Below are 25,574 nucleotides of genomic sequence, written 5' to 3' on the forward strand. Positions count from 1 at the left end.
AAAGACAGATTAACTTGGGCTCATCTTTCCTTCAGTACTCTTTTGGTGCTGTGTTGCTACGTTTTAAGAAGAAAAACTACCATAAGGGCATAAAGCTTTGATGTGGAACTGAAATTTCTCAAAGCGTCAGAGTATGTGAGGTGAAAAGTGTTTTTCTGTGCAGGTCAAATGTAGACATCAGTTCTCTTCACATCCTGGAATAGTCAGGGATCTGGGTTTTCATTTAATCCTGTACACATCTCTTCAGCTTCTCTCTTCTCTCCTGGGCATGCAAGGAATGGAAGGGTCAAGGGGGAGAGGAGCTTATTTCATTAAAAATCAGAGAGATTTTATTATATTTTTCAGAATCATCACAAAATTAGAAAATGAATGGAAGGAACAGTCATTATGACATGTTGTCATTCCAACTCTGCCGTTTCTCCAGCTCCCGTAGGCTACACTGAAGGTGCTGCTATCTGCAGATCTACAGGGTATGGATCATCTCGCACATCGCGAGGTGAAACCTGGCAACTGTTTAACAGCACCGCTGCAACACTGTGGAACATTTTAAGGCAGGAAATTAAGAATACCTGAGCCAACTAAAACCACAGGGGGAAGTTTAGATGGACAGAATTTAATTACCCTGTTTGGAATTTGGCCAGGACACCAAAACTTCCACCGCAACCCTCCTGCAAATTGCCATCGGATCTTTAATACTAACAACTGTTCAAAACATCAGCTTTAGATCTGCTCCAAATGAGAACAGCACTAGAAGTTATCCAAGACCTGTTAAGGTATTCATTTACTACTGACTGACAGGAAGGCTACAACATTCTGATTCACACAAACAAGCTAAAGTAAAGCACAGCAAGCAAAATATCTCTCGTGCCAGCACCGGAGGCTTAATGTTTTTAGGAGAATTCCGTGTATTTTCAGAAATGCATCAAGCAAAAAAAACCCCAACATATTTTATTATCTCAGCAGTCAAAACATCCTTGTGCACCCCTTGCGCATGCCCCAAATAGACATCGGCGCTCAGCCTCTTGTATGTTGCCATTTGTAGCATGGAAAAGGAGCACACTATAGTGAAAAACAACAGTGCGTCGACTTTACAGGGAAGATTAAAGCCTGAAAGTCCATACATTCTCACTTCTTACATTATTTTTCTAAAGCAAGCTGTATACTATTTAATGTTGATTTCTGGTGAAGATGAAAAATTATCTCTGTGGGTTATCTTTTCAAGAAGAGTAGGATTTCTACAAATCATGGTTCTTGAAATTCCTTAGGCTAAGGAATTATGTCGGCCCGGAAAAGCATGGATTCATTATTCACATTGTGTTACTCTGTTGACATAATTCCCTAACAGACTGGGACATGAGGTGTCCCATTTTGATACTTCAACCTACAGCTGCTGCTTTTGCCTCCTCAAAGTAATAAACACTCCTGTCGCTGAATTCCTGTTTTAAAAAATCCTTTGAGCAGTGTATCTATATAAAAAAGAAAATCTGGGGTAGCTGTGGCCCACCAGCAATTTATCAAACAGTATTAGTTATGTCTGTGGGATATTTTTCATTATCTGAGGATTATTAATAGCGACACTATATACATAGTGATTATTCCTGGACTAATAATTGAGATAATATCAATATGAAGCCTAGTTTCATTAACACCTAAGTAAAGAGACTATGACGTGAGGCTGTTTTTTTTTTTTTTTTTTTGCTTTTTTTGTTGTTGGTTTTTTTTTTTTTTTTTTTTTTTTTTTTTGTAATCAAAAGTTATTTAATAGTAGAATCAGTCTTTCCTTATAACTGAAGTTGTGGACTTTGGGAGTTGGCAGAGCCAGCTACTGGGCTGCTGGGAGCCAGACTCTTTTTGATCTTCATATTGAATGGTTTCCTTTGATCACCTAGACAATAGATCATAAAAGAACAGAGCTTTTACCCATATCTCCCTAAATTTGCAGGTAAATAATGAGATGGTCTGAACTCAGGCTGGAGTGTAAGATTTTTAACAAACAATTCTCCCCTTTGAAGTAGACTTAGCAAAATTAGCATATAAATGAGCAATGCTGCTACATAAGGACATGTGGCTGGAGAAGAGGGATAATTGGACTGAGGGGGCTTGTTTCTAAATGAGGTCTTTTGCTGAATGACCGGCAGTTAGACTACAGACGCGTTCGTTTTGTGAGTCGGGGACAAGAACTGAATATGGGGTTTGCTCAAGGTGGGGACCTCGGCTGGTGTGGGAGAGGACTGGAGCTTTGCAACTGGGCTGGAAAGTGCCAAGTTAGGTGGGAGGCAGGGCAGAGATAGGGCTGCCTCTTCAGGAAGAGGCATTCTATTCGGTGCTGTGGAGTCTGGCTGTGGTCCATCACACTGACATTCGCCTCTGTCGTCTTCAACTGTGCAGTGCTCTGTGATGTGATCCTCCATAAATCTCCTCAGAGCTCACTTTGCTGTGCCCATGAAGAAAGACCATTATGCTGAAATAGCTGCACCAGTGGTTGCTGACAAGAGCTGCATAAGCTGAATTCACCGACCTCAAAAAGCCAGAACAAGGATTTAGTGTGGTGGTAGCAGGTTAACATTAGGATTTTAAACTTCAGAGCTTTTTATTTCACCAGAATCAGTGGAATTGCCTGCCCCAGTGGGAAACTGCCCCCCTGCTACATGGTACCTTGGACTCCCTCCTCTCTGCATGAACAAGGCAGCTCCCCTGGGACCAAAACACCCGTGTCCTTCCATGGCAGGGACACATGGCTGCAGATCTCTCAGTAGCAGTGCTTCGGAATGTACTAAATGAAAAAGAAGTTAAATTAAGTAAGGATGTTTTGAGTCAGCTTTCAACAAAAAAATCTCGGTGTGCTTGAAAGAATCATTCTCAGTTCACTTGGTCCTTTATGTAATTTAAGAAAAATTAAACTTGAGATTTACAGAGGACAGTAGATCATGATCCTGGTGGCACATGAATAGCAAACAGGATAGTTTATTCTGTGTGGTACAAAAACCAAGCTCAAATTCCCTGTGACTTGCTTTGGGGATAGATATAGATATGGATATAGACTAAGTTTCTGCAGAAATCATCAGCACATTCTGGAAACACTCATTATCCTTTGGCCCAGATACTGCTGAGACCACCTTTACCCTTCCACAGGAGATGAGATCGGCCCCTTTCCAGTGTAATCCTCATGTAACATGGGAGGCTGAAGGCTGAATCCACCTCTTCTACATCTTAAGTGAGTGTTAAGGGCCATATTTTTTAAAGATATAAATGACATTTCAGTCTCTTGTGAATGTATCCTGAAAGAAGAGTTTCTGTACATCAGATATTCCCTCATCATAATACTCCTTTCCTTCCCTTGGAGACCTGTCAGGACAGGACTTCATACTGCTAGTGAGCACAGCACCCCTCTGGAATCTTTGCTGCTGGAGCACTGTCTGAGGCTTTTTCAGGAGGCAAGGTGGGCACAGTGGGCTGCAGCAGCCAGTGGTGCTGGGGAGAGCCAAGTACCTGCTTTGACACAGATGAGTGAACCAAGAAGGGGCTTTGGGGAGGATTTTTGGCACTGCTTGAATGTGGGGAACTCTTGGTGGGTTTGGACAAGGGGAGTTTAATGCAGAGCTTTGGAAAGATATGGGGATGGCAGAGGCTGGGGGCTCTCCAGGTGGCACCTGGACATGTTCATGAAAAAGACCAAGGGATGGGGAAGGTTGAAACGGATAGATTCAGAAATAGGAATTTTGTCACAGGAGAGGGGGAGAGCTGGGGCAAGGGCTGGGGTGGGAGGGCAATGGGCACCAAAGGAAATGGATTTATTAAACACCTCTGACTTAGATGTTGTGTTTGGGGCAATCTCCTGTCCTGTTTTCCTTCTTCCTCCCTGGGTTGTTTTTTGGGTTTTTTGTTTTGTTTTTGCTTGCTTGCTTGTTTTTTTCCTGCTGGTAACAGGAGGAGCCTAGCCCAACTAAACAGAGCTGATTGGTTCCAGAAAAAATTGATATGAGCTTTTCTTGCACTTCTGAAATCCTTCCATCCTCACCTCTTATATTTATTAGCTCAAAGTTATTCACCAAAAGTTGACCTGAATTTTCAAACTAGTTTTCTTCTGGCAAATAAACTCTTCACTAAAAACATATGTGCCCGTCACTACACTAAATGCAGGCAGTCAGTCTATTTACTTGCTGTTTGGCTGATAGCTGGCCCCTTCCCAGCAGCACAGAGGAGATGGAAGGCATTAAGAAAAGCTCTGAATATTGCTGGCTGAATAGCCTGCAAAAAAAGGATAAGGATGACAGGAATGAAATCCTAGCACTGTTAAGAGCCACTTGGAAGATTTTGCTACAGTTTCTATTAAAAAAAAATTAAAAATTCAATGGAAGTTGCACAAATAAAAACCATGCACAGCACTTTGAAACCATATCAGTGTGGCACCATAAATATATGAGAATGAAACAAAAATAATAAAAGGGCACCTTAGTTGTAGGCAATGCACTTTAATGGCTCAGCTCAGTATGAAATAACCTCAAAAATACATTCCAGAACTGGTTTCTCCATCACATGGAAGAAAGGGGCAAATGGAACTGCAAATACAGGGCACAGCATCTGCTAAGACTTCACTGCCTGGCCACTGCTCTGGCACACTTGCCATCCCTGCTGAGCGTGTTTCATGGTGGGGCAGAATCTGGCCTTGCATGATGGGTTGCTCTGGAAGCTGCAGGCAGAAAAGCTGGGCAATTGGATCACCTTTGTGAAAACAGGCAGAGAAGCTGAAAGTGGAGCTGGTGTTCAGCAGTCCTGTTGGTACAAGATGTAGGGGCCTCAATGATGTTACTGTGTCAGTCAAAATATTTTCAATTGTAAACAAGGGGTGAAGAGAAAGAGAGCGGCAACAGCCTCCAAAAGGATCTGAACCACTGTTCTGGTTTTGGCTGAGACAGAGTTAATTTTCTTCATCTGGTACAGTGCTGTGTTTTGAAATCAGTATGAGAATCATATCAGTGTGTTGATAACACACTGATGTTCTGGCTTTTGCTCAATGGGGCTTACTCTAAATCAAGGACTTTTCAGTGTCCTGTGCTTTGCCAGTCAGCAGGTGCACAAGAAGCCAAGAGGGAACATGGCCAGGAGAGCTGACCCAAACTGGCCAAAGGACTGTTCTATTCCACAGGACATGTTGATTATATAAACTGGGGGGGAGCTGGCTGGGAGGCACCAGTTGCTGCTCAGGGATGGACAGGGTATGGGGTCAGTGAGTGGTAAGGAATTGTGGTGTGCATCACTTGTTTATCTTGGATTTTATTCCTCTCCCTCTCTCATTTTCATTACAATTGTTATCATTGATATTATCATCATTAAGATTATTAAATTTTACTTTTAATTATTAAACTATTCTTATCTCAGCCCAGGAGTTTTATATTTCTTTTCCTTGATTCCCCCCCCATGTCACCAGAGAGGAAGTGTGTGTGGAAGGGTGGGTGGGGTGCAAGCAAGGAGATTTGTGGTACTCAGTTTCCAGCTGGGGTAAGACTATGACAACTGTGCTGTGCCACTAGCTTGATTTGGAGACACCAGCAAGAATTGTGTAAAGGTCTCCTTGTCTTTAGGGTAATGGAGTAGCATTTTAAAAAAGGTGTGTATCCTCTAAATACATTTCCCAGGAGAGAGACCACACTGTTGGCTCAGGCAGGTGACACAGAAGGGGGAGTTTCCATTCAGGGGGATACGAAGTAGGTGACACCTGCTCTTGGGACCTCCACAGAACTGAAAACATATCTTGAGTGTTGATGAAGTGTGGAACAGAAAGAGAGCTTTTATTTCCATACAAGGGGTGGCATTGAGATGGAAATATTTCACTAGGAAATAGGAATAGTCATCAAGGAAAGATATAGGAAACAGAAAAATCACAGGATTAAGTAGGCTTAGTAGCAAAACAACTGGGGGGTTGACAAATTACCAGAAAAGTGATATTCTCAAAAGTACAAGCAATAGCACAGGCTTCGCTGAAAATGAGGTTAGTTTTGGAAATTAACATCACATCTGTCTAGTTCCAATAATCCTTGCCCATTTTAAAATAGAGCTCATGACATAAGATATCTGCTATAAATAATCAAATCCATTATAACCTGGACATATCCTCTACATCAAATAATCCTGCTATAAAAACTGAGAATAAAGGAATTTGCTGGATGACTAGCACTCAAGAAATTGTTCCCTGGTGGGTTATTTGCAGCCTTTTCTCAACTTCAGTAGTTTATGTTGAATAACTCACAGCTGTGGAAATACCTGCACAATGGAATTTAATACTGCTAATAAAGGGATCCAAATTGGCCCAGCTCCACTCAAGACTCACAAATGTTAAGACATACAAATATCTTGGGTTATATAAAAGGCTGGATGGCCTCAGTGCAGGACTGTGGATGCTCAGGCAGAGGGACTGTGCCTGCTGCCAGAGGGTGGGATGGGCACGCGAATGAGCCGGGCAGAGCAGTGCACTGTGCTCTTCATCAGGGCACTGCTGGCTTCCCATCAGGGACCAAGGATGTGCCACGAGGCCAGGTAAGCTCTGAAGCCTTTTGTTTTTGTACAGGAAGTGCAGTCCTTTTTGTGGGAATTATAGCAAACTATGCTTTTTAGGAACTGTACGCACAGAAAGTGCCATAAAGCCACACGTGTACCCAGTGGCCACAGTCCAGTCAGGGTTATCCAGTTCTGGTCACATGTAAAGCACCAGCTGACATAACAGCAACCTGAGATGAGCCCTTGTAACTGGAAAGACAGAGCTGACAAGACTTTACCACCTTTTTTTTTTTTTTTTTTTTTTTTTTTTTTTTTTTTTTTTTTAATTGCAAGTCTCCTGGATTAGTCTATTTCCAAATGTTGAAGTGGATTGGGGAAGGAAGGAGAGGAGAAAGATGGAATAACTGGTACTTTGGGTGATCTATATCATTCTATATCATTCATATGTCCTTCAAACTATCTCTCTGCAACAGTTACAAGCATATTTCTGCAGAGAGCTGGGCAGGACACAATCTGTGTAATTCATTGTTAAGTGTTGTGGCTTAGTCAGGAGCCTTGAGAAGGGAACCTCATCAGCCCACCTCTGGCTAGTTCAGAGGTGCTTGTATTTGATATTTTACTTCCAGCTCCAGAAAATTTTAACTGTTTGTTTTACACTGAAAACAAATCTGTGGTGCTCATAGTTTCATGACAATTACATCTGGAAAGAAAATTATCAAAGTACAACTTAAAATTTCAATACCCAGAAGGAATCAAAAAGAAAAATTAATTCCAAACAAATAAAAATGTTTTGGTTGAACAAAAAAACCAACCAACCAACCAACCAAAAAACCAAAACAACAAAATCAAATATTAAAGAATCACGATTTTGAGAAATCATTATTTCTGTACATCTACTGTGAATATTTCACAACAGCCTGTAGTCATTTAAGCAGACATTTTGAAGTGAAAGTCAAATCACCACAAATCTTCTCCTAAGTAAGGCCCTGGTCTGGAGGAGATTGTAGGGTACTTGGATGGAGGATGAGGTGTAGGTAGATGAGTGTAACAGTTCCAGAAAAGCTGTGGCCGCAGCCAGGCTTTTAGTGTGACAAAATGATTCTACTGCTTTTAAGGTAGGGCAGTCCCTCTGTTTTCTTTCTTCTACCTCAAAAGATATTTCAAATTAATCCACCTGTTAATAAGCGAAAGGAGGTTGTTGCAGTTAAGAAATCAGAAGTTTTGGCACTGAACAGCATGGTCACAGATGATTAAAAAATAAAACAAATGAATAAAATTAAAAACATATTAAATAAGATCAATTTTCCATTTTCCCCTTTGAGTCTTGACCTTGCAGCTATGTGTCCATCCTGATATTTGGAAGTGCCTGCATGAGGGCCATCACTAGAAGGTTTTCTTCATTACTGATTGCAGTTTTCTCCCCTTGTATATGGCCTTTTCTTGGAAACTGCTGTCTTGTAGATTGCCACTTTCAGAAGCCTCAGACTGTTTGAAGGCAATTATTATACAGACCACTCCTTCCTTCCCCAGCAGTTCCCTTCCCTACTTGAGAACTGGCCATGCTGTGGGTCTCACAGAAAAATCATAGGACTCGACAACTCTCTTTCCATTTTAAAAGCTCATATCCTACTATTACATGGTCTTGAGCTCAAAAATGTTGCCTCCCTGTGGAGTGCCACTGTTCAGCCTCTCATTATAACCTGGCCATTAGTATTTTTTCCTCCCTCTCAGGAATGTAACCAGCATCTACAGTAAAGCCAAATCCTGCTGAGTGAAATTTGAGTTAGGCCCTTCACAAGGAAGTCCTGACTTCTTTGAAAAAGGGGTTATATTTTAAAATAATACATTTTCTGGAAGAAAGAAGGCTGATACAGGCTATATTTTTTTAGCTTTTAGGCTGAAATAGCAGCAAAACAAAGCCAACTTGAAGCTCCTTATCCCTTTTGACACAAAGAGCAGCAGAGGAGATAGCTGTGATATGCAAAAATGAAATTGCATTACTGCTGCAGAGCTCAGGAACCACAATAAAGATTCCTGATTGCTGTGCAGGGACACCTTAGCAATAAGCCCAGCTCCTGCAGCACTTCCCACCAGATTCACATTGGAGGAGCTGGTGGTCTAAGCACAGACATGGAGCTGCTGACAAACTCAAATGAAAAGATAGCTGTCTCAGTAGTTCACCCTTTGTTATCACCCTTTGGAACATGAGTTTAACCTGGAGGGGAGATTTCAAAGAAAACAGCTGAAAATTCCCTTGCAGAATGGAGTTTGCAGTCAAAGACAGACACAAGCCCCAGTATCGATCACAGTTCCTAAATTTCACACCTTCTGTCTGCTGAATTTGATCTCTCTTGGCAAGCCAGGAGCAACTTACCTTGGTTTTGATGGGTTTGTCTTGTGTGGAGCACATGCGAGCCCTGTGTTCTGTTTTGCACATGGCCAGAAGAAGACGGAAAGTTAAAAACTTTGTGCAAAATGGCAAACAAATTTTCATAAGCTATCAGAGATGGAAAAAAATAGAATGGAAAAAAAATCCCCAGCATCTGAAAGCACCAAATACCAGCTCTTAAAAGCTTTTTCAGTACTTAGACCGCCCAAGAGATTACTCAGGGAGGATGAAACTTCACGTGATGAAATGAGAGTTGCAGTTGAATGTGATAAGGAAGTGTTAAATGCCTGCTTTATATCAAGCATTTGCTAAAATGTCTCCTAATGCATTATTAAAGGAGATGCTAGCCTTATACATTACAGCTGTTCAATACAAAATTATACATAGCAACTTAGATGAATTCAGAATTGTTGAGACAGAGCTATTAATTAAACTGGGGTGATACACAACTTGAGGATCTCCAGAGATCACGCAGAGTTTCTTTCAACATAATATAAAATACTACTACACACACACACACTCTAACATGTGCTCTGCACGTCACCTTCCAACTGATATGGTCTTGGACATCTGACTAGTAGAGAATTACTTACAGGGCACTGTACAGATTGAACAAGAAAAAAAAAAAAAAAAAAAAGGCCCCAGATATTCCCAAATTAAAAATCCCCACCCTCAAAAAATCCCCACAACCACACACAGAAAAAAAAAAAAAAAAACCAAACCAAAATGAACCTGAAGAAATTTGGACTTCAGCCATGAGCACTGACCTGAAAGATCCTGAATTTGGTTGTCCAGCCAAATTGGACTTTTGTAGAGGCACACTGGGCATTTATCTGGTTCAGCTGAAGCACATTCCCTTGCTAATGTGCGGTAACTTGCAACCTGAATTATCAGGGATGGATTCAGTATCTTATTCAAACTAAAGCTGATCAATCTCATCCTGGTCCCTGTAAAATTGATGGAAACAGAATTGGGAATTTCTTGGGCAGCTGGAGTGTTTGTGCTCTGTTGTAGATAGATGATTTTTATAAAGTTTTTGATTCTGTACGCATAAGTAAATTATTTCCTGATGTCATCTTTAGTGCATAATGGTGTTTTAAAGTGTGCTTATGAATTAAGACTGCCCATAGACCGATTAAAAATTATTTCTTGATGTGAGGGATAAAATTCTTTTATTTCAGAAGTGATTCACAGGGTCATGGAAGAAATGCTTTTACAGTTAGATTGCTCCGTAACTGTTCCTAATAAAACTTCTCCCCTTTAAAGAATTGATACTAGTTGCTGTCAAAATAACATGGTAAATTAGAATAGATTTTAATACAGTGAGCATTCAGTGGAAATTCATATTTTCTCAAGGCATGTATGAGTATGGCCCATAAATTTAGAGACTTGCATAAGTGACTCTCTTTCTAAAGGTACCATCTGCCATTCTGCAATGATGGGGTATCACCAGGCTTCCTAATAGAACATAATGACATGCTGGAGTTACATCAGGTCTATGGGATGTTAAATATTCAGTAGCTCCTCTTACATAGTAGAAGATTCAGGCCTTAGCCTTGTATAAAAATATGCTGTCAAAAAGCTAGAAAAAGCATACAAATCATCCAGTCCTGCACAGTAAAACCAGCTGCTGGGGTTACATGTGCCCCAGGGCAGCTTTAATTTGGACATGCAATATATCACCATAGGGCTACTTGATCAGAGTTGCAGTCTCAGGAAATATTTTCAGGACTATTCAATTTCCATTAGCAGTTTCTCCAGGATATATTAGACACAAACTGGGTTTCCTTCAATATCAATCATTCATGTTTTCTCTTTCATCCTGTCTTTGCTAAAATGGGATTTTCATGGAGGCTATGAAATTGCAAAATTTAGTCTGTTCTATCATTTAGACTCCTTTAATGGTGCTTTGCAGCCATGGCTGGGTAGAGAGCCTCTCTCCACCCTGGTGTTAGAGAACACCCAGTGGTGTTCTGTATTTTGCCTTTCCCTTTGGAGTTTCCTCTCCCTCTAACCCCTGTGTGTTCCTGCACACCCAGACTCACCATCCTTGGCAGCCTTGGCTCTCTGGTGTGGGGTGCTATTGCTCTGTTCCCCAAGGACACAAGCTGGTTACTTCCCAAATGTTTGAGAGCAGTAACTTCTCCAGGACCAAGGCTAAAAATTAGTCATGATTTTCGCAGAGGCCTGTGATGCTAAAAGAATGCAAAATCTAGTTATACCTCCCAATGTCCCTTCCAAATTTAATTATCCTACCACATTATTAGACCCATACATATCAATGCAAAGATGATGAAACCTGAGAAAACCTGCTTTCTGAAGAGATTGCAAACTTATAAATACTGCTTATTTTTGCTTGTTGTGGAAAGAGAGAAAGAAGGAGCTTTAGGAACTGAAAGATTCTTACAAGGGGCCTTTGGTGAGACCAGCTGATGATTCATGGGAATTGAAAGTTCTCTAAAAAATAGACTTTGCTGAACAAAGACACCCCCACCCCCCCCCAGAAATAATCCCCAAATAAAGCAATTCAAAGTACAATCAAAACCCACCAGTGCTTATGACTATTCCATGATTTAAGTTCTTTGTAACAGCAACCAGCTTGGTTATTAGTGTTCGTATTTGGTCGCTTTACTAATTATGTGATTCAGCTTTTCCAAGTAAACTGGAATTTCCTCCCTCTGATTTGTGCAGCCACTTCTCAGGGCCAGTATTTCCCTCCATTTAGCTAAAACAAACAAGAGCTTTCTTTTTGAAAGTATTTAAGCATCATGAGATAAGTTTCCTTCCTCCTTTTAATAGCTTCAGGGCTCCCCAGGGGGAAGTGCCAAAAACATTATTTCCTTGCAAATTCTAAGAGAGATGCAATGTTCTGGTAGGTGGTGAGATTAGATTACAGTAAATTAACTATTGGTTTCCAGCTTTCATTCTTCAGGCTGCAACCTCAGCTCTTACAAACCTGTTGCTTCAACTCACCTGTGGTGTTTATTCACCTTTCCCACTGCTCTGTGCCAGGCAGGCATGGGGCGCATGGAAGCCCAGTGCCATTTAGCGGCAACCCGCAACCGAAAGCCATAGAATCCATTAGTTCATGTGATCACTGTTCTTTAATCCTCAGCCTGTGGGGAGCAATCCTGAGGACAGGGCATAAGCTCTTAGGATCAGAAATGGGATCGCAGGCTCTGTCTTGAGTCTACCATGTCATTTCAATCACGAAATGGAAAGTCCATGCAGCAGCCCAGGGCACAGGAGTGAAGGATGTAGCAGTGAGGAGACTGCGTGTCCAGCTGCTTGTCCATCTCAACCACTTCCTCGAGCTGGCCCACTTTGGACATTTCTTTTATGAATAAATAAGTGAATAAATAAAATCAGCTAGCTGTATCTGTTGTTCACCCTAACCACAATAGGGTGGATTGATAGCTTGTAGACGAGGGTTTTGAGGAGATATGGTGAAAGTGCCCTTGGAGATTAATTCAAGGACAGCACTCTAAGGAGTCTGTTGCCCATTTTTCAAGTGTTCCTGTGTTTATTTACTGAAACAACAGGAGTAATATGACATCATAAATCTTCTAAAAATTGAAATAGTAGTGCCAGTCTTGAAAGATTAATAATAAGGAACGCCTTTTAGAGTGTGCTCATGGAGATGTAATATGAATGATTAGTGTTCTTGAACATTAGAATTACAGTGTATAATTGTAATGTTAGAGTGGTTATATAGAAGCCAGAGATCACTTAACGGAATACATTGTGAATTTAATTATTTACACAGAAAAATCATGGCTGATATAGTCACTGAATGATAAAACGACAGCTTCCGGTAATCTGAAAGTGTTACAAAGGAGCAGTATGGCTATCCATGTTTGTTGTTTAGCTAGTTTTAAATTCTATAGTTGATATCCTTTATGCTCTACAGCTTGGAGTGTCTTTTAGGCTATCTTCCTGCAAGGAGTACCACGGGTACCAAAATTCACTGAACAAGGATTTTGCTTGCAGGAGCATGAGCCCACATCAGGGGCCAAGGCTGGTTCCTGGGGCAGGGCGGGAGCTGTCTCTCACCAAGAACCAAGTGGCCACACATGGTGCTTTGCCTTGTATTCCTTCTGCAGTGGAGGTTTCAAGCCTGTTTAGTAGAATCACATCCAGCAAAAGCATGATTAAAGAAATATGTATATATGCTAAGGTGACACATTTCCCTAGGCTGGCTTCTGGCTTCTATATGTACAGCCACTCAGAAAAAAACTAGGAGTTCTTCATTGCCCTTACAATGTCAGCAATATAGAAAGTAGAGTTTCAGGAAAGAACAAAACACCTCACCCCTGCACAAAAGGAAGGATTGTGTAGATTCAGCATCTCTCTGCTGACAATTCTTCCTGTGTTTCCCACTCTCAGGGTGCACCTTGCAGGGCTTCCCAGGTGCCTGGGTATGTGGGTGGGTGCCTCAGTCCTCCAGCTCAGCCCAGGGCTTTGCAGGCTGGGCTGTGCTCAGGGTGCCTGCACAACTCCAGGGCTTTCACTGGTGCCTGTGAACAATTGATACGATAGCAAAGCAAAGAAAGGAGGATTTTTAAAATCCTCTCATCACCAGTTGAGAGACTCATCATAAAACTATCAGACAGCATTCAGCAGAGTGGAAATCCCTGCTCCAATAAGCCCTGGCCCTGGAAGGCAAGGGATGCAAAGTTGAGGATGGAGCTTCTCTGGCTGGATGCCCTGCACTTCCTCACACTTGGTTTTCACTGCTGTAACTCACCTGTGCTGCTGCACATCCTTGTTAGAAAAAAAGCATCAAAGCAAATTGAGCTGCAAGCGATTCACACCTACCCACAGGCTTTCCCTTTAGCTGGAAAAAGACTGCAATTCAGAGAAACACTAATTCCAGAAATCCCTGGTGCATGATCCTGAACATGGGTGTGGTGTTGTGCATACAAGAAACTGTAAATGCTGTATAAGAGCACATTTGTTAACACAGTTTATTGGCACACTTATTGGCAAAGCATACATAAAATACAGTTGTATTATATAACACACTGACTCACTGTGTCTTTACATGATGAGTTGAACATATTAATATGCAAATGAAAAAAAATTAGTTTCTTTTATAAAGTTTCACATAAATACACCAGAATAAAAAACCAAAACAAAACAAAAAAGTAAAACAAAAAATGAGGGCTTTACAAAAATATTATACAAGAAATATACTATGAAAAGAAATAACAACAAAGCCAACTCAGATACAATAATAAAAACACAAAAGTTTTAGATTTATTAAGCTGCCCACAAAGTTAATGGATTACATGGCTTTAAAATATCTGGATCGACAGCAATTTTACAAAGCATAAACTCTCATAGGACTGGGTGTCTTTTTCCACATAAAAATATTTCTCATGTCTTTGATGAAAAAAAGACATTTCTTGTTTCAGTATTTTTTATTAAATGATGGATAGAGTATCTACTGGCATCAGCTAAGTGTAAATTAAAAATGCTGGATCCTTTAAATGATTAACTGTTGAAAAAAAAGTTCAAGAATGAACAAAAGTTACTTTAATTTACTTTTCCTTAAAAGCTGATCTTTTTCTGAAACAAGAAATTTCAGGTGCAAGTTGAAAAGCAGAAAATATATTACAATTGTAAAAAGTTTTACATAGTTATGTTAATGAGATCCTGAGCACTGATGACTTGTTAAAATATGGCCATTTTTTGATGAGGAAATAAACAACCCCTTCCAATAAAATGCACTGTCAGAAATTTGCCATGAGATGCAGTTTAATTTTCAATTATTTTAAATTGAGGTCAGTGCCAGTATCTAGTTGTATGACAATACTTCCAAGGGATGTATATGGAAGCTTATACAAGAGTTTTCCCTAACGAAAAAAGCTGGAAAGCTTTAGTTTAGAAATAGATACTGTATCATTTGAAAGGTGTTTCTTTAAATTTTATTTTGAAGAATGCTGTGAAACAGTAATTAATGACCCACTGAGGTACATTGCAGTGGGAACTGCTGCAGAATAACCTATTGGGAAGCTTGTGGTGTGGGGTTTTCAGATTTAGTCTCCTGGTTAGCAGCAGGTTTGCTGTTCCATGGGCTGTTATTTCCAAGTGCAGGTGAATTGTTGAAATCTTCTTCATCATCCATGCCATTTGCTGCATCATACTGTGTATTCTCTAATCTAGTGATAAGCCTTTCGTCTTCATCCCCAAACTCGCCTCCCATCAGAGTTGGTTCTCCTACCACCATCACATCCTGTGAACAGCACCCAATATTTGTTATATGGAAACCTTGAGAGAGAAAAAATCAACTTAAAAAAATTATGTTAGAGAATTCACATATCTTTTATTTTGTGACATTTGAACAACAGAGTTAAAAGTTCCCATGTAGTAGGAACAAGGAGAGAGGCTTACACTTTATTTCTAATTCAATTAAAAATTGTAACACATCTCTATAGCCGCATGCTCATGGCTCTGGATCTCAGAAACCCCAGAACTGAAAAGCAGGAAGGCTGAACAATATGCCTGATTTTAAGCAAATAAACAGGCTATGAAACTTCCTTCAAACTTCTCCTTAAAATATTTAGCCTTTATCCAGTAAATCCTTCCTGAGCCATTTTCTTTGGAAAGGCACCAGGGTGTATCTCAGTTGGAACTTGGTGATATGCGTATTTTAAAAGAAACCACAATTCTTATCCTCAGACTTCTCAAACGTGGAGCACAGCACTCTAATAAAGATGGTAACTCTCTTATCCATAGCCAGCCAAGCCCTTTTACGCATCCAATATACTTGACATTCTGCTACTTAATTATGGTAATTAATTTAGGTAAAGTTTTCGATAAAAACAATGTTCACACTGATTTGACAATTTGCATAGCTAATTAAGTCATTAGCAAAAACCTGCTGATTGCCAACAAGCCCTGAATTTACCATCTGTTATTTCATGGTGCCTGTCACCTAACTCCATGTAGGCAACCCTGCCGCCAATCTGTGCAGTAAGAGGACCAATCTGTCCAGCTGGTACCGTAAAAGCAAGATGAAGAGTGCTAATTATAATTACACTGATGAAGCTAGTACTCATCAGAAACTAAAGCATGCAAGAAAGAAAGAATTCATCTAATCACTGCTTTAAGTACAAATTGTCCTTCCATGAAAACAAGTAAACCGCCTACTGTACTCCAGTGCATCACAGATTTGCTGCAAAAAAACCTAAGCAGCATGGGATAGAAAGGTGCAAACTTGAGATTGGAAAGCAAAGGTGCAAAGCCAGAGAGCTCTCTTGTTCTCTCTGTTCAAGGGAGGATCAGGCTGCTGTGCTAACAGCTAAAGAAATATGTGGGATGCATCTTTTCATGCAGCTCAGGTGTCAGGGCATCAGGTAGTGCTTGCTAGAAGTGCAGTAATTCCAGATGTGTAGCTTTGCTCCTGCTGATCTAACAAGCCCTTCCAAGAATCCTGGTGAACAATGGATTCATGTTTTTAAAGGATCTGTTCCTCCTTATGGATGTTAATAGCAAACAGAAGACAAATGTTTGCATTTAATAAGGTTTCTTTTTAATCAGATATCTTCTTCCTTCACCACAAAACAATACAAATTATTGCCTGTAAGTGTTTACACTGTTTATTGCTATCCCTCAGCAAAGGCTGGCATGTTACAAAAGAATGTTTGTGTCACATTTTCAGCCTGTGCTATGTAAAAAATTTGTGAGTGTATGAAAATTGTTATATTATTTCTTCTTCACTTTGTCTGCTTTGTTACTCCATATATCCATAAAATATTTGGTTAAAAAATCTCACACACAGCTTTGTGACATAGAAGTTTAAAAGACAAAGGTGTCCATAAGCAAAAGTTTATTCTAATTTATCCCATCCCTCTAAACATCAGGCAATGTATAGTGTGCACTGCTGGACCAGACCTGATCCCATTGCATTGCGAGAGCATTAATGACGAAAGAGACCTGGCAGAGGACAGCGAGTTGGGTGTGAGTGTGCAGTGTTATATGGCAGGCAAAAAGGACCACAGTGGCTGAAACACAGAATCACAGACCGAGGTGGCAACAGCTCCTTTTACTTTGACATTCTCAAGGACAGGCCTCAAGCTCTCTCAGTTGCCATATACCAGCAAGAGGTCAGTGGCTCGGATGAGACTTAGACAAGTGCATCAAAAATCACTGTGGGGCTGCAGCAGCTGCCTGGGGGGGCCACGTGAAAGAATTAAATATGTATTACATCCACCAAATCATTGGGAGGGGAAATGTGCTTAACAGCTGCAAGTGCTGAAAGGAAGACAATCACTTTAGGCCAATCTGAGGAGATGTAGACTAGGGTACTAAGATGGCATTAAGTAAACAGAAATGTAATCCCCACTCCTAAGACAATATTCCTGTTCCTGATAATGGCAGGCTGAGGATTAACGATCCGATGGGAACAGTGCTAATTTTACTACTCAGGTCACCTAACACTAGGCTGGGAAAAAATCTCAATCTGTGGTAGGAAACATTCGTGCATCAGTGGGGAGATATTCAATGACCTTATAAGTATTTCCACCTCTGATTTCTCAGGTTCATTTCAAATATTATTCCTTTCATATAATGACTCCCACTGAGAGAAGAGTTTGCACTTGTATTTCCCTCTATGTTAGTGAGTCTCTCTCTCTCTCTCTCTCTCTGGGAATTGAACTACAATTATATTGAGGTTAGTGGAGTTTTCCCTCACTCTATTTAAAAGATAGATATCATAGCATTCGTTACAGGACATCTGAAAAAAAATTCTTGACAATCTTGCCACTTACAGTTATATCAGGCAAAAATAGTGTCTCAGGAAGCGCACATGCTCTTTCCTCCCCAGAGGATTCTGCTCCTCAGACTGAAAGCTGAAGACCCCACCAAGTGCACCCCATTGAACCTCCACTCACTAGATCCCGTGCAATGACCACCAACCTCTGAGGAGGACTGGAAGTGACTCCTTTTAGAGCCCCTCAATGCTTCTCCTTAAATTGGCCAGTGGGGGTCACTGCTGTTGAATGACACAAGGCTCCATCCCTCCCAGGGTTGAGGCTGCAGCTCTGGAGTGCTCCTAGCTCCTGCTCATGGAGTGAGAAGCAGAATCCAAGAATTAAACCCTAGTCTCTTGCATGGCAGCACACACTGCTATGGCCTAGTTATGGTAGCACATATTTGACTAAATTAGTTTAAAAAAGATTTAGACTGTAGTCACTCAATCTTATTAATTTACTCTGTGATTAGAAACAACATTTTTGGTCAAGGAATGTGTCATGATAGTAAAATATGGCTGTAGTGAAGCACTGTAAATAAAGCAGTGGTTGTTTTACATTATGTGATAGAAATGTAGTATTTTATAATATAACCAAAAAAGCAGCTTTCATGTATATCATACCTTTCATCCTGTAATAACCCTAGTTGCCATCCAAACTTAAATTGATGCATATAAACTATATAAACAGAGATCACTTCACACAACACTCAAATGCAAGCACTTCTATTTAACAGACTGGTCATTTCTAGGTTTCATTTTTTTTTTTAAATACCAAGCCTCAAAATTTAGCTCTGCCCTGCCTAAGTCACTAAACTTTTTAACTTGGGATCATCCCACGTCTAAACAATGTCTTAGTGAAGTTTGGAATATATATATATTTATATATATATATAAATATATATGTTGGGCCAGGTAAAATTCCCCATCCCTGAGCCTGCCATCTTTGCTGCTGTTAATTCGTACCCTTGCTCAGTGTGTTACAGTGATCAGTTTGTAGCTCTGTTGTCACAGCCCCCAGAATTAGACAAACAGTGCTTCACAAGCCTAAGGTAATTAAAAATGCCTGGCACTCTTAAGTATATCATTCAAGCACATCTCATCCTCCAAGGACTGAAGGTTACACTAATTTCAGCAGCTAGCATACCTCTAAGTGCTAAGTCAAAAGAAGAAAGGTTCCTCTTCCTGCTTTGTGTCAGTGGTAAATATTTTAATAATTGAGTTTTTAGCTCCTTGGCACAAAAATTATTAATGACTGAGAGCCCCACTGCTGTCCACACCCATAATGGTCACTGTTTCCATGAGAAAAACATCAGACTGACATTGGTATTGAAATGATCTTTAGAAACAGAACTGACTTTTTAATTAGGTTTCAGAGTAAACACTTTCTAGAGAAAAATCTTTCACATCTCATCATAATTCTCACTGTTAACATTCTGTTCTTGTTTGGAATGTTTTTCCTAAAGCACAAAAACTGGAAACAAAGTTATTCTCTCTCATCTCTTTACTACTAAATCTTAGAATCTGATTTGCATGGTCTTGAGACATGGGATAATTTCTGACACTAATCTCTGGCCCTGGAACTGTAGCTCTGGTTCTACAACATCCACGACAAACCACGTAAACCTACCCTGTTTCTGAAACACATATAAGACTGTATTGCTTCCTTCCACATTAGCAGGTTTATTTATGGATTTGGTTTCTGAGCTTACAGAGAGCTACAAAGAGAGATTATTGAGGTATGTAACTTGCTTAAAGAGTGCAAGGAGGTTCTACTTTAGACTCTGGATGTACCAAATAATGTTTCATTTACTCAGTGGCATGTAGTGATGCTTTATTCTTTCCAACACATGATATCACTGGGTTTATTGTTACAACATTACACTCAATGGGATCGTCATTATTAAATGAAAGCAAAATCCACCTATTAATTTCTGTGGTGATGACTGGGAGAAGCATAGAGCAATGGTTCTTAGAGTTTGTGAGAGTTGTGGATTACTATCAAGTTTCAAATATATGAAAATGGATCAATGTGCCCTGTTTTAATTAAACTTAACAGAGAGTGATATTTTTGTGAAAACAGCTGTATGGACCCCTTCTGATGACCTTGCTTATACCTATAATCCACAGATCACAGTACACAAATCACTGCTTTACAGTACAAGAGTTTGGGCTTTCAGGAAACTTTTATTTGAAACAGAAGAATATAAAAAATGCTAAGAAATATGATTTTAGTCAGTGAGAAGGCTTGAAAACTCAGCAAAGACTTCGGAAAATATTGCAGCTAGCTTCAAATACTAGAGGAAATTATTAGTACTGTGTAAGACAATGACACACCCAAATTAGGTAACTAATTTCTTTAAAATGGTAGGAAGGCTAACACGAGACAGGCAGGCTTTCTATGAACCTTGCAGAAGGACTCTTGCCCATCTTTGCTCTTGTCTAGAGGAAATTGGTAACTCCAGTTTCTGCCAAATGACCCTTCCAAAGATAAGATGTGATTGAGAATATGAACAGATCCAAGTTTAAATTACTGACATCTGCTGAGAATAAGGTAGCTGAGCAGTCTACAGTTCATGGGTCCCTGTCCTGTCTGTTTTCTTTATGCTCTAAAACCAGTCAATGCATCTATGGGGGGCACTGGCAGTACTGAGCCTGCACCCATGACAGCCTGAGAAAAGAAAACTTCTGGTGAGAAAAACGTTTTTGTATTTGTGCTGACTTTAGCAGCACTTAGTTCTACTTCCACCACACTACAGTGTGTTACCGCGGCACCTATGGGATTTGGGTCAAAAGCATCACTGGACAAACAATGGGCCAACCTAAGAAGGAGTTGTGTGGTGCAATCATGTGGCACGCTGGCTAACTGCATTTGTATTAAGAATGTAGGAAATATGTAGGAAACATGTAGTACATAGAAAAGGTATTAAATAAGGGACTTGGGCCAGAAGAGTCATGTTGACGAGGGATCCTGAGGGTCTGCAATCAGTAGCCTGAGAATCAACAGAATCACAAAAACCACTGTTCATCCCATCATCATAAGAGAAAATGGGTCAATAGAGTGCAAGTGACTGTCAAAAGGACAAAACTTTGTATTTTATTTACCACAGTTGAGAAAGTATAAACAATAGCTAGAGATAAGAGGATAGACTGGGACTGAACATTTTCAAATTCCTGATGAGAGGGAATATACCCATCCACTAGCAGAGACCCTTCAGATGCTTTTATGGATTGTCATTAGAGATGTATTGGAATGTGTCAGCACTGTGGAAGTGCTCTTAAATTTAAGGTAACACAAGGAGCACAAATGAAACTGATTGATTAGGCTTCAACAACTGAGCTTCAGATGCAGTGCCAATCTGACCCATGCATGGAAACACAATCACATCATTTCACTTTCTGAGCTTGGCTCTGTATTGTCTGCACTGTCCCTTCCTGGACAACTGATCAGAAAATAATGCAAGTGGAGGAAATGGCACAACCTCCTCCTTCTACTAGTGGAAGAACATCTATCTGACAAGTAACATTCCCTCATCAATCAAGGTTTGCCCAATGTATTTATCTGAAGAGCTGGAAGGGGCTGTGGGGAAAATGACAAAACTCTGAAGCTTCAAGATTTGCCATAGCTGATGGTGCTTCTATTATCTGGACACTATCCTGAACATGGGACTTTTTCCTCTCCAGGCACAAAGACCTCATTAAAGAAACAGAAGTTAATGGTGTGAGTGAGAAGTGTGGATGAGGTGTATGGTAAGTTCACATATTTGCCAGATTGCATGCAGCATTAATGTAGGAGCAAAATGGAATAATTACTAATGTCCTAAACCAAGAAACATCACATAGAATAGAGGCTAAAAAAACACCGTTAATCAGGATTAATTTAATATCAAAGTTAAAACAACACAGAAGCATAAAAGAGAGAGGAAATTAGATGTGATTATGATGGAGAGACTGACTTTACTGGCAGGGAAGAAGTCATTGGAGAAAAAGAGAAAGTTGGAATACAGGACTTCATATTAATCCAGGGTTGATATAGATATGAGCTCATAGTGGGGTTCTCCAGAGAGGAGATAGAGAAAAATTGAACTGAAACTAGCTCTGGTTATTTGAGTAATCTGGATAGAAGATGCAGTGATTTCATTCCTCTTTTCTAATAAAGAGAGGGGAAATGCTTTTAACAATGAAAGTGAATTATTTCAGTAGGGTGGGCTTTTTTTTACTGAGCAGGAAAGTCCCATTCACAGAAAGCTGTATGGCCAAATGAATATTTTAGTGAATTGAAAACTGCCAAATGGTGTTCAAGGATCTCTTGTCTTGTATTGCATGTAAGGGAAACCAAACATTAACTACTAAATGATACACTTTAAGTTACAGTTTTGGGAAAGAAACAGAAAGCAAGTTACTGCTACCTGTAGCTATCTTCAGAAAGCAATGGCAACAAGGTCCACTTCAAAGAATGCATAATTTTGAAGAAGCGTGGGATAACATCTCTTTATTAAACTGAAAAGCGTTGAATAGTTTTACACTGAAATATCCTCCTGCTAAAATTATTTTGAGTTGTCTACTCTACAGGGTGGCCAAACCATCAATTCCATCTGGTTTGCTATCTTTGGTGTGGGGAAGATGGGAAGAGCTGTTAGTATGTCAAATTGAACAGCTAAGCATTTTCCCCTTTGCAGATGGAAAGGAAAAGTGTCCTAAAAATGGAACCTGATCCTCCATACAAAAGGGTTTGGACCATTTTGCTACTCTGGTACAGAAAGCAAAGAATATTGAAAAATATTGAGTATGCAGCATCCTGAAAATAAATGAAGGCTAAAAATCCATCCCGCATACCATAATAAACTTCACCAATATGTCTCAGATGCTCAACTATCATCTCCATCAGAAGAGCAGCCTTGACTGCTTCATCTGTCAGGAGTAGCCTTCAGCACCTGAAGTCACTTTCAATATCAGTGGGAGTGACAGGTATCTATCAGAGGGCTCAGTCACATTCAAACATTCAAGTACACACAGCTACCACTGAGTGCAACAAAATTCCTCTCTCCAGGGAGGAGCAGGCTGAAGTGAGGCAGGGGGTCAGATTCTGGTCCTGCTGAACTCTGAGCATGGTGAAGCTGACAGAAAATGTATACTGTCTTTTGAAGTTGGAGACAGGAGAGAACTAGCTGGTTGCTTGGTTTTGCACTTTAGTGCAGTTTTTTTCTTAAATATGATTGAATATTGATTCAAAGGTTTTTCTGGCAGATACCATCAGTGGGGCAGAGTGGTGCCTGCCACCAGGAGATCAGGTAGTCAGCCTTCTGACTGCTTTGTGCTGCCAGAAAAACAGAGAGATGCCTATATTAGGGAAAGAATCTGACTCTGGGGATGCGAGCTAATTTTAATATGACAAGGAGGAAATATGAGTTTAATGTACTGAAGCCCAAAGCTGTAAACTAATGGATTGCTAAATCAGTTGCTAAACAAAAATCTTCATTTCATTTTACTGGTGTTAGTCTACTTTTTTAAATCTGGATATTCAAGCTTCCTCGTAAGTGTCTGCTTTGTGCTAGCAAAACGCCTATATTCTTTGTCAGGTTTCAGAGAAGACCTACCCCTTCCTATCTGCTGATCAGAAATCCAATAAAAATCCCTGCATGCTATTCCCAGGATATGACTTTATGGTTCCTATTATATCAAATTAATTTCCCAACCTTTAAAATGCATAAGCTATCTCCTTATTGACTAAAGCACACTTTGTCACAATTTGGGGTCTGAATACCCCTATATTGTGACTAAGGCAGTAAGTGTGACATTATGGAAGTGGTGTTGCAGTTGTTACTCTGGAAATGACTTGGTGTCTCCCTATACAGTTAGGATGTCAAGAGTTACAGCTAGTTGGGTGGATAAGCTGAGAACCATATTCCAGGGGATCTACCCTCTGCAAGTGGAGTGATTGGACAAAGAGATAAGCTCTGCAGGTAAGTTAAATCATAAACTGCTCCTGTTCAGCATCTGAACCTGGCACCAATTAGAGATAAGGTACTAACACAGAGAGACCAGCAGCTTCCTCGGGAACAGCTCTCCTGTACCACTGGGACACATCCTTGCTTGGCACCTGGCAGATGAAGTCTGCAAGGCTCATGTTATGTCTAAAAACACAAGGCCTAATTGAGTCCCACCACCAGTGAAGGGACTCCCCCTGACAAAAGGGGGAACTGGCCCAGGCCTTTAAAAATCATATCTGATCCTCAGGACACTTCTGTTTGAGGGTCCTGCATTAAAGCTGCACTGCAGAACAGCTCCTTCACACCTCTCCACTAATTCCCCAGCTTCCACAGCACACTGTGCAATATTGCCTTTTGCTTGTGATAGTTTTGGCTCAAGAATGCACCTTCTTTACAATGTATGGAAAGAATTAAAGTCCATAAGTGATTCAGGCCTAAAAGGAAAGTGAGACTTACAGGTACCTGACTTGATAGACTCAGGTTTGCAGCAGCTGACTTTTTCTTGCTGTTGGTACTATTTGCGTTGTTCCCAGCACTACTGTTGGAAGTGCTGCTGGTAGAGTTTTTCCTTTTTCTCCGTTTGGTTGTGGGTTGTCTTGTGGGTTCTGCTGCAATAAAATGATAAGAAGGAAAGCAAATGGCAGATACTGTGAAGCGAGAACTAGAATGACCCATAAGAAGAAGTGCTGAAATACTTTTAAAATTAGTTTTAAATTGCTGAGTTTATTAGTAGCAGTTGTGTTAGATTTAACATACATTGTGTTAGATTTAACATAGAATGATATTTGGACCCAAACCAATGGAATCTGCTTTCAATTTTTTCCGATGGATTGGCAAAGCCTATTGTCCCAGCATTGTCTATAAAGGTATTCAAAAGCTTTTTACTGATGGGAGTATCACGATAATGATCATTATGGTCAAAGTGACTGTGGAACTTGCTGAATGTCACACAGCAAGAAACGGTGCTAAACAAAAATGCAGGTCTTACTGTGATGTAGGGTACAGCCTCCAGTGACGCAGCCAGAGACAAAGGCTAAAGGAGCTTTCTATCCTACTGCTGCCATCGATGCAGCAAGAAACAAGCAACCACCCTTCGAGCTCCTTCTACTTCCTGTGTGGGCTTCACCTTTAAAACTGCTGCCCCCAAGAGAACCATAAAGTGTGCCAAATGCCATTGCCCTGCAAGCCTGCAAAACTGTCCTGTCCTGACTGAATCAGGACAATTACACAGCTTTGCTTAAACTGGCAAAACCCACAGTGGCAATTGTTCTTCTCAAAATTTTGCCTGGGCACCCATGTGAACACTCTAAGATATAAAAATCTTTATAATTTGAAAAAAGAGAGAATTATTATTTTGAAGTGTAAGAGGAAGGAGATTAGGTCCAGGCCTGTAAATAACTTAATATTAGTCTCAAAGACAATTAATTATGAATTGTAGCTGTAATTTCAGAGCCACAGCAGGAAGCAGGATTACACAAACAATGAATTCTAATGGAGCCAGTAGGCATTTTGCATTCCATCTACACATATTTTTGTATTAAATTATATCCTAGTCATAGTGAAGCCATCTCAGTGTGCACATCTATAAATCAGTTGTGTCAGACTGAAATAATAAAATATCAGAATTATTTTCAGGCTTGCTTTGGGAGCATTGTTAATTTTTATTACTTTCCTTTATAAGTAAGATTTCTTTTTGCTTCTCTATTAATTTTACTATAAAATAAGTGGAATTTTAGAAGTGAAACATACCTGGTGGGGCCACCATTCTCTGCCATTTTTGAAATAAGCAAGTCTTCAAGCAGTCTCGAGGACTTAGATTGTAGGTTTTATGTCTCGACATCAGTTCCTGCATTGGCTCCAGTATAACACACAACTAGAAGAAAAAAACAGAATAGAACAATTTTATCCAAGCAAAGCCTCCATTGATTAGTATTTACATAGCTGA

General features: G+C 40.1%; 1 protein-coding gene across 16 annotated transcripts in view; it reads right to left on the reverse strand.

Moving 5' to 3' along the window:
- Nucleotides 1-13,827: 13,827 nt before the first annotated feature.
- Nucleotides 13,828-25,574, reverse strand: part of LDB2 (LIM domain binding 2) — a 219,228-nt gene continuing 207,481 nt past the window's right edge. For 4 of the 16 annotated variants that reach the window (XM_068188724.1, XM_068188736.1, XM_068188730.1 and 1 more), the window contains 3 exons: nt 25,379-25,502; nt 24,086-24,237; nt 13,828-15,122 (listed from right to left, as the gene is read on the reverse strand). In XM_068188724.1, the coding sequence (XP_068044825.1) occupies nt 14,892-15,122; nt 24,086-24,237; nt 25,379-25,502 (507 nt within the window). In that variant the 3' untranslated portion in view covers nt 13,828-14,891. Of the gene's footprint in view, nt 15,158-17,806; nt 17,950-24,085; nt 24,238-25,378; nt 25,503-25,574 lie in introns of all 16 variants that reach the window. The other 12 variants (XM_068188729.1, XM_068188740.1, XM_068188728.1 and 9 more) reach the window with 8 other exon arrangements.

This window comes from Anomalospiza imberbis, chromosome 4 (assembly GCF_031753505.1).
Source record: "Anomalospiza imberbis isolate Cuckoo-Finch-1a 21T00152 chromosome 4, ASM3175350v1, whole genome shotgun sequence".
Classification (NCBI taxonomy): domain Eukaryota; kingdom Metazoa; phylum Chordata; class Aves; order Passeriformes; family Viduidae; genus Anomalospiza; species Anomalospiza imberbis.